At 36.7% G+C, this 11,828-nt stretch overlaps 1 protein-coding gene across 4 annotated transcripts; it reads left to right on the top strand.

The window, feature by feature from the left end:
- Positions 6,966 to 11,257, top strand: LOC110434195. Of its 4 annotated transcripts, XM_021457993.1 has the most exons (6): positions 6,969 to 7,389; positions 7,485 to 7,681; positions 8,645 to 8,784; positions 9,431 to 9,508; positions 10,290 to 10,390; positions 10,992 to 11,257. In XM_021457993.1, the coding sequence occupies exons 1-5, from the start codon at positions 7,234 to 7,236 to the stop codon at positions 10,385 to 10,387; spliced, it is 669 nt and encodes a 222-aa protein (XP_021313668.1). In that variant the 5' UTR covers positions 6,969 to 7,233; the 3' UTR covers positions 10,388 to 10,390; positions 10,992 to 11,257. The 4 variants fall into 4 exon arrangements, 2 of the variants coding, with proteins under 2 accessions (XP_021313668.1, XP_021313669.1); XR_002451674.1 differs by having other exon boundaries at positions 6,966 to 7,389; positions 7,528 to 7,681; positions 9,431 to 10,390; XM_021457994.1 differs by lacking the exon at positions 9,431 to 9,508 and having other exon boundaries at positions 6,972 to 7,389.

The following is an 11,828-nucleotide window of genomic DNA, read 5'->3' on the forward strand; positions in this document are numbered from 1 at the left end:
TGGAAAATCGATACTCTGGAATACTCCCGGGTGAAGGCTACATCGGTATCCGTGCGCTTGTGGATTTTTCTGTTTGCGTTTAAAATACCCAACAAGCTTTCTGGCGCCGTTGCCGGGGAACGGTAGCTGTGCTAGTTTTGCACCAAGTCGTCCGTGTAGCCTTTTTCTTTTCCTTTTTAACCACACTCAACTTACCATTTTCACCACACCACATGGATTTCACTCCTATCTATAAATTCTTTGCTCCAAAGGGCGAGTTATTAGAGCCACCACCATCATCACATCCAATTCTTACAGATGGCTACGACCTCGGCCCTGATCTAATAGCCATGATTCTGGAGCAACCCTTCTCTGGGCAAGTAGATGAAGATCCATACACCCACCTTAGAGAATTCGAGCAGTTGTGTTCTTGCCGATCTATTTCCGGCATGACACAAGAATCCCTTAAATGGAAATTATTTCCGTTCTCCCTTTTGGGAAGAGTAAAAAAGTGGTATGCTCATTCTGTAGGAGGCGTTAATAGAAGTTGGGATGAACTTCGAGACAACTTTTGTCTCGCTTTCTTCCCACTTTTTCGAATTGCTGACCTTAGAATTGAAATTCTTACATTCAAACAAAGAGAGAAGGAAACTTTAGGAGCAGCTTGGGCTAGGTTCACAAGCCTTACCAATTCCGGTCCAAACCTTTCCCTGCCTAACCATGTACTGTACTACCACTTTTATCGTGGTCTAAACAAGGAAGTTGCTCTTCACCTCGACATTGCTTCAGGAGGCTCATTCACACACAAACTCATAGATGAGGGGAGAGCTATCCTAGAAAGAATTCTTGAAAATACCCCTTACACAGGCATTTATGATGAGTTTCCTGAAGGAGAAAAAGAAGTCGAGCCTAATCCTAAACCAAAAGATGAGGAACTTGCAGCTGAGTTAGAAATTCCACCTGACCCATCCATTAATTTGGTTGTAGAGAAACCTCCTGATAAAGGAATGCAAAACCAACTAAGGGATGATGAACCACCACCCTTAGAGCATCCCTTTGAATTCGAGGAAGATCTTTTTGAAGATTTTGGAAACACCTCGAATTTTCCTATCCAAACACGACCTCTAGCAAGGACCACTCAATCCATTCTAAGAGTAGAATCTGTTGACATAGAACACATCAAAAGCCTTTCGGCTATCCTGAGTTATGAATGGCTAACAGAAGCAGAGCTGTCTCTTGAGGTAGCTCGAATCATCACTCCTTCAACCATTCTTCTGTGCCAAATTAGAAGGTCCGCTAGGAAGGTCCACTACAATCCATATGTTGGGATAAATATTATTTCCAAGGAGTTAGCTGACACTCTTTATCCCAACGAGTCCATAACCCCATCTCAAAAACTTTTACAAAGTCCATCTAGATTAATTTTAGAGAGCCATGGGATATTAAGGGCAGTTCTTATTAGAATCAAGGACTTTGGAATATGTCTAGATTTTCACATTTATGACATACCGGAGATTCCTCTCTTGATTAGTAGACCAATCATGAAACTTCTACAAGAACAACCACAACGAGTTCATTTAGACTTCAAAGTTGGGAATTCGACTATTGTTGTTCCTCTAGCTAGATCAATTAACACGATAGTGGAACCCAAGCTTGAACCAGATCCTATTGAGGAGATCTTAATGCTGACTCAAGAGGAGATGGCCCAACCATTCTTTAATCATGAACACTTTGTTCAAGAAGAAGAAGAGTTGGTAGAACCCGTTGAGCTAGACAAAAATGAACAACCTTCACCTCCTTTGATAGAATTGAAACCTCTTCCTTTTGGCCTTAGATATGTCTTCTTACACAATAACCCAAAAACTCTAGTAATTATCAGTGACAAGCTTTCTGATTATGAAACACAACAACTTGTCACTGTTCTTGAAAGACATAGATCAGCATTTGGCTACAATCTCGAAGATCTCACGGGCATTAGTCCCATTCTCTGTACTCATCGTATCCCTATTGATCCCAATTCTACACCTTCAAGGGAACCACAACGGAGACTTAACAATGCTATGCGAGAGGTTGTTAAGAAAGAGGTCCTCAAACTCTATCGTGCTGGGATTATTTATCATGTGCCACATAGTGAGTGGGTTAGCCCTGTCCAAGTAGTGCCAAAGAAAGGAGGAATGACGGTTGTTAGGAATGAGAAAAATGAACTCATCCCTCAACGAATTGTCACTGGGTGGCGTATGTGTATTGACTATCGAAAACTCAACAAGGCTACAAAGAAAGATCACTTTCCGTTACCCTTCATTGATGAAATGTTGGAACGGCTTGCAAACCACTCTTTCTTTTGTTTCCTTGATGGTTATTCTGGATATCACCAAATCCTAATCCACCTAGATGACCAAGAAAAGACTACCTTTACATACCTGTATGGAACTTATGCATACCGACGAATGTCGTTCGGATTGTGCAATGCTCCAGCTTCTTTCCAACGGTGCATGATGTCTATTTTCTCGGACATGATTGAGAAGATCATGGAGGTTTTCATGGATGATTTTACCGTCTATGGCAAAACCTTCGATCATTGTTTGGAGAATTTAGATAGAGTCTTGTAGCGATGTGAAGAAAAGCACTTAATCCTGAACTAGGAGAAATGCCATTTTATGGTTCAGGAAGGAATAGTGCTAGGACATAAAGTGTCCGAACGTGGTATAGAGGTGGACAAAGCAAAGATTGAAGTTGTTGAAAAACTTCCACCTCCCACGAATGTGAAAGGAATTCGTAGCTTTTTGGGACATGCAGGGTTCTATAGACGCTTTATCAAGAATTTCTCTCAAATTGCTAGACCCCTAACTAATCTCTTAGCTAAGGATGCACCTTTCATCTTTAGTGATGAGTGTCATGAATCTTTTCAAACTCTTAAGAAAGCACTCATCTCAGCCCCGATTATCCAACCACCTGATTGAAATCTTCCTTTTGAGATCATGTGTGATGCTAGCGATTTTGCGGTTGGTGCCGTTTTAGGACAAACCAAGGATAGAAAGCATTATGCCATATCCTACGCTAGCAAAACCTTGTCTGGACCACAGCTCAATTACACTACAACTGAAAAAGAGCTTTTGGCTGTTGTCTTTGCTATAGACAAGTTTAGATCTTACTTAGTGGGGGCAAAGATAATCATCTATTCAGACCATGCTGCTCTCAAGTACCTCCTCACTAAGAAAGATGCTAAGCCTCGTCTAATTCGACGGATTCTTTTACTCCAAGACTTTGACGGGGGTTGTATTACAACCCTTGTGTAAAATGGTTGCAATCTGTGCCTGTAATGCAATGGACTAAATGTGTTGCAATATGTGTGGTTTGTCATTGCAATAGGTGTGTGCTACTGCAACTATTTTGGAGTTATGTTGCAATTAGTTGGCATTATTGCCATGGTGCTTTGGAGTTGTATTAGTATTGATTTTCATTGCAATTACTTGGTGTTATTGCAACTATATTGAGTTTGGTTGTTTTTGCTTGTAACTATTACCATGCTTGTTCTGAGTTGCAATAGTTGTTAGTAGTGTTGCAATTGCTAGATGGTTATTGCAACAAGAATTTTGAATGGATGCAATAGCATGATCCTATTGCCATGGCTTTTTGGGGTTGTAATAATCTTCTCCGACGTTGCAATAATTAGGTACTTATTGCAACCATAATCCTAAATGGACACAATATATCATGTTACTTTTGCCATGATTTTTTGTATTGCTATAGGCTAGTGTCCTTGTTGTAATACAACGTTGTGGGCAACACTTGTATTGCTAGGTGTTTTTATTTTATTTGCTATATTGAACTTTAGCATGGCATGAAAAATGATAACAAAAATAAAAATGGGTCAAACTATTTTATTTGAAATCATTTACTATTATAGAATTATGTCTGAGGTCTCATATACTTAATCTTAAGTGTGTCATGGAAAAAATAATAAGTACAATAAAAATGAAGCAACTACCAAGATTTGAAATTGCAACCTCAACCCCCAAGGAGAAACCAACACCCTCATGACCACTAAAGCAATTGCTTGTTTATGCAATATCTACCTTTTTATTTTATTTGTTATGTTAAACTTTGCCATGACGTGAAAAAACAATAGGAAAAATAAAAATAGACCAAAATATGTTATTTTAAATTATTTACTATCGTCAGAATATGTTCAAAGTTCTCACACACTAATCCTTAGCGTGCCTTGGAAAAAATCTTACATACCAATCCTTAGTGTGCCGTGGAAAAAAATCTCACATACCGGTCCTTAGTGTGCCATGAAAAAAATGATAAGAAAAATAAAAAAAGGCAACTACCAAGACTTCAACTTGCTACCTCAACCACCAAGGGTAAAGCAACACCACAATAACCGCTAGACCACTTGCTTTTTATGTAATATCTAGTTTTTTATTTTATTTGTTATGTCAAACTTTAGCATGACCTGAAAAAATGATGAAAAATAAAAATAGACCAATTTTTTTATTTTAAATCATTTACTATTTTCAAATTATTAAGCATGTGTTGGAAAAATAATAAGAAAAAAATGAGGCAGCCACCAAGATTTGAACCCACAACCTCATCACCAAGGTAACAACCACTACCACCAAACCACATGCATTTTTATGCAATATCTAGTGTTTGGTTTTATTGTTACATTAACTTTAGCATAATGTGGAAAAAATGCAAAGAAAAATAAAAATTGGACAAACGCCGAGATTTAAACATGCATCTCACGCCCCAAGAGGTCAATAAGACCCCCACTACCACTAGACCACTTGCATGTTTACACACTATCTTGTGTTTCATTTTATTTGTTATATTAAACTTTAGCATGGCATACAACAAATGATAAGAAAAAAAATTTAGGTAACCACTAAGATTTGAACTTGCATCTCACTCCCCAAGTGGATGGCAATATACCTACTACCACTAAACCACTTACATGTTTGTGAAAGATTTAATGTTTTATTTTATTTGTTATAGGATCCATAGCTTGAGTTATCACGACATAATGAAATTGTAAACTGTTCAAACAATATAAGATAGAAAAATGACTCGAAAGAAAGTTATAGATCTCAATGAATTCTACAACTTTCTTGTGAATGCCTTTTTCATTTAATATCATTTAGTGCCCCAAAAATACATTCAAAGTTCTCATATTTCAAATTCAAATTTCCAATTGTTCAAATAAAATTTGATAGAGAAATGACCAAAACAAAAGTTGTAGATCTCGATGAGTTATACAATTTTATTGTTGATGACTTTTCCATTTAAAAAATCATTTAATGTCCCAAAATTCTATTTGAAGTGTTTATGTAAATTCAAATTTAACATGTCGTGGAAAAAATGGCAAGAAAATCTATTTGAAATTATTTATTATCCCAAAAAAATTGGTTCAAGTTTTAAAATTTTGAAATTTAATTTTTGCGTTGCATGGAAAAATTGCCATGAATAAGAAAAATAAGGTGACCACCAAAATTGCGTTGCATGGAAAAATTGACATGAAAAATAAAAAATAGGGTGACCACCACCTCACCACCACCTCTAAGTCCAAGAGGACAACGACACCCTAATAACCACAAGACCCTTGCATATTATGAAAAATTTAGTATTTTATTTTATTTGTTATAGAAAACATGACTTGAGCTATCAGAACATAAATTTTGAATTATTCACATAAAGTTGTATGGAGAAAAAACCAAAACAAAAGTTTTAAATATCGACGAGTTCTACAATTTTGGTGTTGACGACTTTTCCATTTGAAATAATTTACCATCCTAAAATTTTATTCAAAGTTCTCTTATTTTGAAATTAAATACTGAATTGTTCAAGAAGTTAGATGGAGAAACAACCAAAAGAGTTTTTTTAGATCTGCATAACTTATAAAAACCTATAGTTGACGACTATTCCATTTAAAATCATTTACTCTCCCAAAATTGTATTATAATTTTTATATTTTGGAGTTCAAATTTATACTAGTGTGGAAAATATCAAGAAAAAGCCATTTGAAATCATTTACTATTATAAAATTCTATCTGAAGCTTCATATTTTAAAATTAAGATTTAACATGGCGTGGAATAGTTGACAAAAAATAAAAATGGGGCAACCATTGAGATTTCTACTAGTAATAGTAACCTCACCTCTTCCATAGTAACACCAAAGCCAGCACTACCACTACACCACATGGATGTTTTTTAATCTTTCTTGGTCATTTTATTTCTCAAGTGTGGAGAATGAGAGCTTGTCGTATTTTAAAATTCAAATTTTAAATTGTTTAAACAAACTCGAATAAGGCTAGTCTCAATGCATTTTTCATGAGAGTGTCATGCACATTAAATAGGGTGCCACATAAGCAAAATTACTGACTTAGCAGGATCATTAAATGAAGGAGTTTCATCAGATGAGAGAGGAGTTTCATCCCAAGAAACTCATATGACTCAGTTACCTAGTTTATAATTTTGGTAACTGTGCTACGAAACTATACATTGAGACTGGCCTAAGACAACAATCAAAAGAAATTGTAGATTTGGTCATCTGTATGAGTTTTAAAAACTTGTAATTGATGGCTTCCATTTGAAAATCATATACTATCCAAAAAAATTATTTGAAATTTTTACATTTTAACATTAAAATTTAGAATGGCGTCAAAAAAATGACAACAAAAGTTATAGATCTTAAAATACTCCCTCTATCCCAAAATATTTATCGTTTTCATTTCTAAGAAATAATTTTGACAAAATATATATTGAAAAATATTAATATTTATGGTACATAATTAGTATTATTAAAAAAAATCTTTAATCTATTTTTAAATAAATTTATTTAAAAATATAAATGTTAGATATATCTTTTATAAATCGAGTAAAACTTATTGCATGGAAATAAAAAATGACATATAATTTAGCACATAGGGTCTCCCTCCTTAACGCCGAATCTAGCCAAAATTTTCATAGGCTTGCGACCTGCGCTCCCCAAAACATTTCAATTTTCATGAAACTCGCTCCGTGTCCCTGCGAAATCCTATCAGTTTCCGCAAACACCATTTCCAGCCCTACCACAAAGCCGCACCGCCGCCGCCGCCGCGTTAAGCCATACACCGCAGTCCCGCTGCCCCGGCCCTCATCCTCCCATCCTCGCCCCAACCCCTACTGATGAGCCTTTTGCTCACATGTCGACAAGCTGCTCCATAGTTAACCGCCGATGCCGCACGAGCTCCCTTGACCGTAGCCTCTCCTATGTTGGGGCGGGTTGGGGGTGAATCGGTGGAAAGATACTGTCGCTTAGCGTCCTGTGATTGTTCATCGCCAATTCCTGCAGTCCCATCGCGAACTACCGGAGAAAGAAGCGGCGACTCGGCAGGCGATGCTTTTGCTGTTGTCATCCCACTACAGGTGCGACTCCTACAGATCCCCTCCCCATCTCCTCATTTGCATCATCTCCTTCTTCCCCTTCCCCTTCTTGATTTGAATCGATGTCTCAAGTGTAGAGCTTCTCTTGGTCTGATGCGAGCTGTTCGATTGTCGGTGTAGTTGTATCTGCACGGTGGGCAGGGATCGACACCGCACAGTCGACGAACACGATCTGGCTACAAAATGTCGATTGGGGAGACGGACTCGCTGTTGCCACTGAATCCACCGCTGGACTCCTATGCACAAGAACCACAGGGAGCTGTTCCGTAATAAGGTCAGTAAGCCCACATCATTTACACGCCATCCCATCTACAAGTATGGTTGCCGTATTATTTTCTTTTTAATAAGGTGAACCAACAAACGAGTGTGCGGGTCAACACTGTATAATTTAATGATTTTAATCCAACACTAGGCGTCGTCTCAGAATGTGCAGCTATTCTCCAAATACCAGTAATGACCATACAAACAAGCAAGCATATGCTGTCCAATTTGACATTCTGTACTAAAAATGGAATATTTTCTTTTTTGTTGGAACTTAAAATTAAAGGCAAGAACTTCTAAGTGGTCTTATGTTGAATATTGCTAATTCTTTTTGTCGTAAATGAAACTTTTTGACATCACAAATACAATTTTAGAGTCCGAACATGAGAGAATGAAACGAGCTATGGTCTCTTGTGCATGAAAACTGCACTAGATAGTTCTTGAAAACATGACATGGAAAAAGATAACTGGATGTCAAATAGATGAATACATGCACTAGAAACCATAGCTTGCCTTGCCGAATTGATTGCATGCTTGCATGCAGCTCCTTTTTTTTTGCTTCCACACACCCTGTCATTATATTCACCTAGCAAATAGTTGATCTTTTTTAGTGTTTTATCTTTTCATACCTCACTAATTTATGGCTATGCTAAAAGCTTCAGACCTAAGGAGATCACATGTAAGGGTGTAGAACAGTAGAATAATATATCTGTTATTTAACTTTTGTTGCAAGTTCCTTTCATCTATAAATCATGGAAAATTTCAGTATCCTATTATTGTTAGTAGAGTGTAGAAGTTGCAGCCTTAGATGAGTATTTCTGTGAGAGATAAAAACAGAATTGTGTTTTCAATGTAGCATTTTTTGTAGGCCGCATGAGCTGTCCATAGTTGTTAAAATTTATACACTATACTTGTTGTGGTATGATGTAGTACTTGCTATTGTAATAAAATTTATACACTATATTCCTATTCACAGCATTTTTGGAGGTGAGCAAGGTGCTGAAGAAGGCGTAGGCCACAGGGAAGAAGGTGGAGCTGTGGCCATGCTTAGTCAATTCATTGACTTTGCAACATCCATGTTTCTTTTTTTTTTTTACATGGCCTTTCAATATACAGGTATTTTTTCAGTGTTATAAGTAATTCCAATTAGACTGACTAAACTGCAACTAGAGATGTTAAACTAAGGATTATTTCTTGTTGTTTCTCAGGATGCCCTTTTACACTAGATTTTATTTAAATGTAGCAGTTGATGCTTGTTGGGGACCATGGGATAAATGACTACAGCATATGGTCAAATCTTGAATTAGATTTCTGTATAGGTGTTTGCCAAAGTATGAAGGTCAAATTCACTGATGCTTGTTAGCTGTTTTGATTTTTATCAGCTAACTTCAAATCACAAACCATTCAAATTTACATATTGTTGCTAAACTAGAGAATGCAATGATTTGGATTACATAGTTCTGCATTTGCTTGTAGTCTATTTTAAGCTTCATATTCAAATCAGCACACTGAAATTTTGCCTGAAAAAGATAATATTTAACTCGCTACTAGATAGAAGAAGATTTACATTCAGAAAGGCACACAGAAAAACATAATAGTACAATTAAATCATGATCCATTACCAGACTTACATCATGCTCAATGAATCAGTTTTTGGTAATAGTACAACATAGTTCAAACTTAAATTTTTATGAGATTATTTTGGTCCCATTGCATGACCCTAGTGGCTAAAATAATGCTAATTCTTTTTTTTTTGGCATAGTCACTTATTGTAGAATGATGAGAAGTCACTCACAGTTACAGACCGAGTTGCTGAATTTTAGTTTTGCATGGCTAACAGGTGGTGTTGGCTGATCTTTGCCTTATGCTTTTTCTTGTGACTTGTGATATAAATTTGTTACAATCTTGCTGTGATGACCTGACATGTGAGTGTGGCTGAGTGTCAGAAACTAAGAACTCAATTGAGAACTTGACACCTTGACATCAATAGAAACTGACAACTCAACTGAGTCTAGCAATCCTGCTCCATCCTCCTCTATAGAAATCAATATGTGCTTTGTTCTCCAAAAATAAATAATGTGTGCTCTTGTAAATAACAGAGTTAAATGTTTCAGATTGCTTTGTCTGATAGTGCCAGACTGCTAGATGATGCATTTGTTAAATCACTTTATTCATGTTAGGTGTGTGTTGGTGTGTATTATTGTATTACGCACTTAGGTTGTTAGCTCTAGCACTTAGATTATTAATTCTGAAAGTCTGAAATATGAATATAGCAAGTACACAGTTATATGCTTCTTGTCACCTATTTTTCATGTCCCCATTTAGAATTGGAGAGATTGATGGATAGTAAAAGTATGTGGTTGCAACTGCATATTTAATTTTATACTGAGTACTAAGAACTGAGGTCTGACATAACTTTAGTTTGTTATTTAGCAAATTAAAAATGGATAATCATTATTGGACAATGAATCTAGTCATCTAGTGGCTATGTATAAGAGGTGTGGTTTGGTGGCAGCCTAATATGAATCTTTGTGGCCTAATCGGGTTTTGTTCAGACCATGTAGAACGATAATTTCTACTGAAAGCTAATTTATTTATTTATTTTGATATTTTTGTTGTAGGTATTGTTAGTGGAAGCGGCTTCCGCTTCTTGACCCTCTTCCTGCCTTTGCCAGGTGACCAGCTGCAGGCAAGAGTTCCACCACCAGTGTGTCCTTGAGTGGTGAGGGCTTGATCTGCAATTGCTTCTTGTTGTTCTTTGGGTTTGTTTTTCATCTTGGTGTTGCTAGGATCAGTCAAAGTGGGTATTCTGTTGCTGTGTAGCTTCATTGGTAATATCAATCAGTGCAGAATGTGCTGCTAATCTGAATCTCTACCCCCCACACACTGAATATAATTTGGATGAGTCACAAGCTCTGCTCTGAATTAACATTTGGTTGTTAGTAGCCATAGATTCATCTCTGAGTTATACGCCGATCTGTGATCCTTCCAAAACCATAGCATCACCTACAATTCATTTCAGTACACATGATCTAGTTTTCTTGTGTTGCTTTTGCTTCTTCCCCTCCAATAAAGTCATTCTCAGTCAATGGGTTCATTCTCCCCTTCTCCAAAGTTAAGTCATGGTCATGGATAATTTTACTATGATTGACTTTGCAAATTTGCAAACCTAGTAGTCTTTAATTTATGATTTCAAATTGCATACTTCATTGAGTCCATTCCGTTATTGCCAAAATATTATATTGCAATTTTAGTTTTTTTGTGAGGATATTGACAATTTTTGTTTAACTAATGCATATACCAATGTCAACGATACTTTTTAGGAGGAAGCTGGAGGTTAAGTGGAGCACACGAGTGATATGATGGTCAACATCAAGCCAACCTTCTTTGCACTGCTAGACATGGCTTATTAGATTTTGATATGAAGTGTGTTTGATATCTTATGTGTGAGTTGTGCATGTGTCTAAGCCAAATATGAGATGATTTGTACAAACAAAGCATATTATGCATTAGTGTTTGTCTAAATGCTTTATTGACCATAAATTATTGTTCTAAAAGTTTATGTATATTTTGTTTCATGGTTGCAATATGGAATATCGGCATAAACATTTGGTATTGCAATATATGCTATAGCAACAAACAGTGTACCAACGAAATAGTGGGTGCAGCAATAGTCTCCAAACTCTAGCAACACAATACTAAGCGTGGCAATAGAGGGTCCAAGTATCGCAACCAAATATTAATTGTGGCAATAGAGAGACCATCTCTAGCAACCAAATATTTATCATGGCAACAAAGGGTTCCACCTATAGCAACCATAGTGATAGTGTGGCAATAGAGAGGTCACCTGTAGCAACCAAATATTTGTCATGGCAATAGGAGGGTTCTACCTATAGCAACCACATAGATAGTGTGGCAATAGATGGTCCATCTATTGCAATGCTATTGATGCGTAGCAATAAGTACTATTGCAACACCCCTTGTTGTTGCTAGTGCACCTATTGCTACTCTTCAGGTATGTGGCAACAAGTATCTCTAGCAATGGCAGGTATGTTGCAATAGTTATGCTTGCAACACCCAGGGTGGTTGCTTATACTATGGGTTGCAACACTAGATAGTGTTGAACCAACACTCCCTAGTATTGCAATAGGGGAAAAACT

The sequence above is a fragment of the Sorghum bicolor genome, chromosome 3, assembly GCF_000003195.3.
Source record: "Sorghum bicolor cultivar BTx623 chromosome 3, Sorghum_bicolor_NCBIv3, whole genome shotgun sequence".
Classification (NCBI taxonomy): Eukaryota; Viridiplantae; Streptophyta; class Magnoliopsida; order Poales; family Poaceae; genus Sorghum; species Sorghum bicolor.

Excerpts from the sequence above, each read along its gene's own strand:
- LOC110434195 (XM_021457993.1), top strand. The coding sequence starts at position 7,234 with ATGTTGGGGCGGGTTGGGGGTGAATCGGTGGAAAGATACTGTCGCTTA. Across the intron at positions 7,390-7,484 it reads CTGTTGTCATCCCACTACAG|AGCTTCTCTTGGTCTGATGC; the intron begins GTGCGACTCCTA and ends TCTCAAGTGTAG. Across the intron at positions 8,785-9,430 it reads CATGGCCTTTCAATATACAG|TCACTTATTGTAGAATGATG; the intron begins GTATTTTTTCAG and ends TTTTTGGCATAG.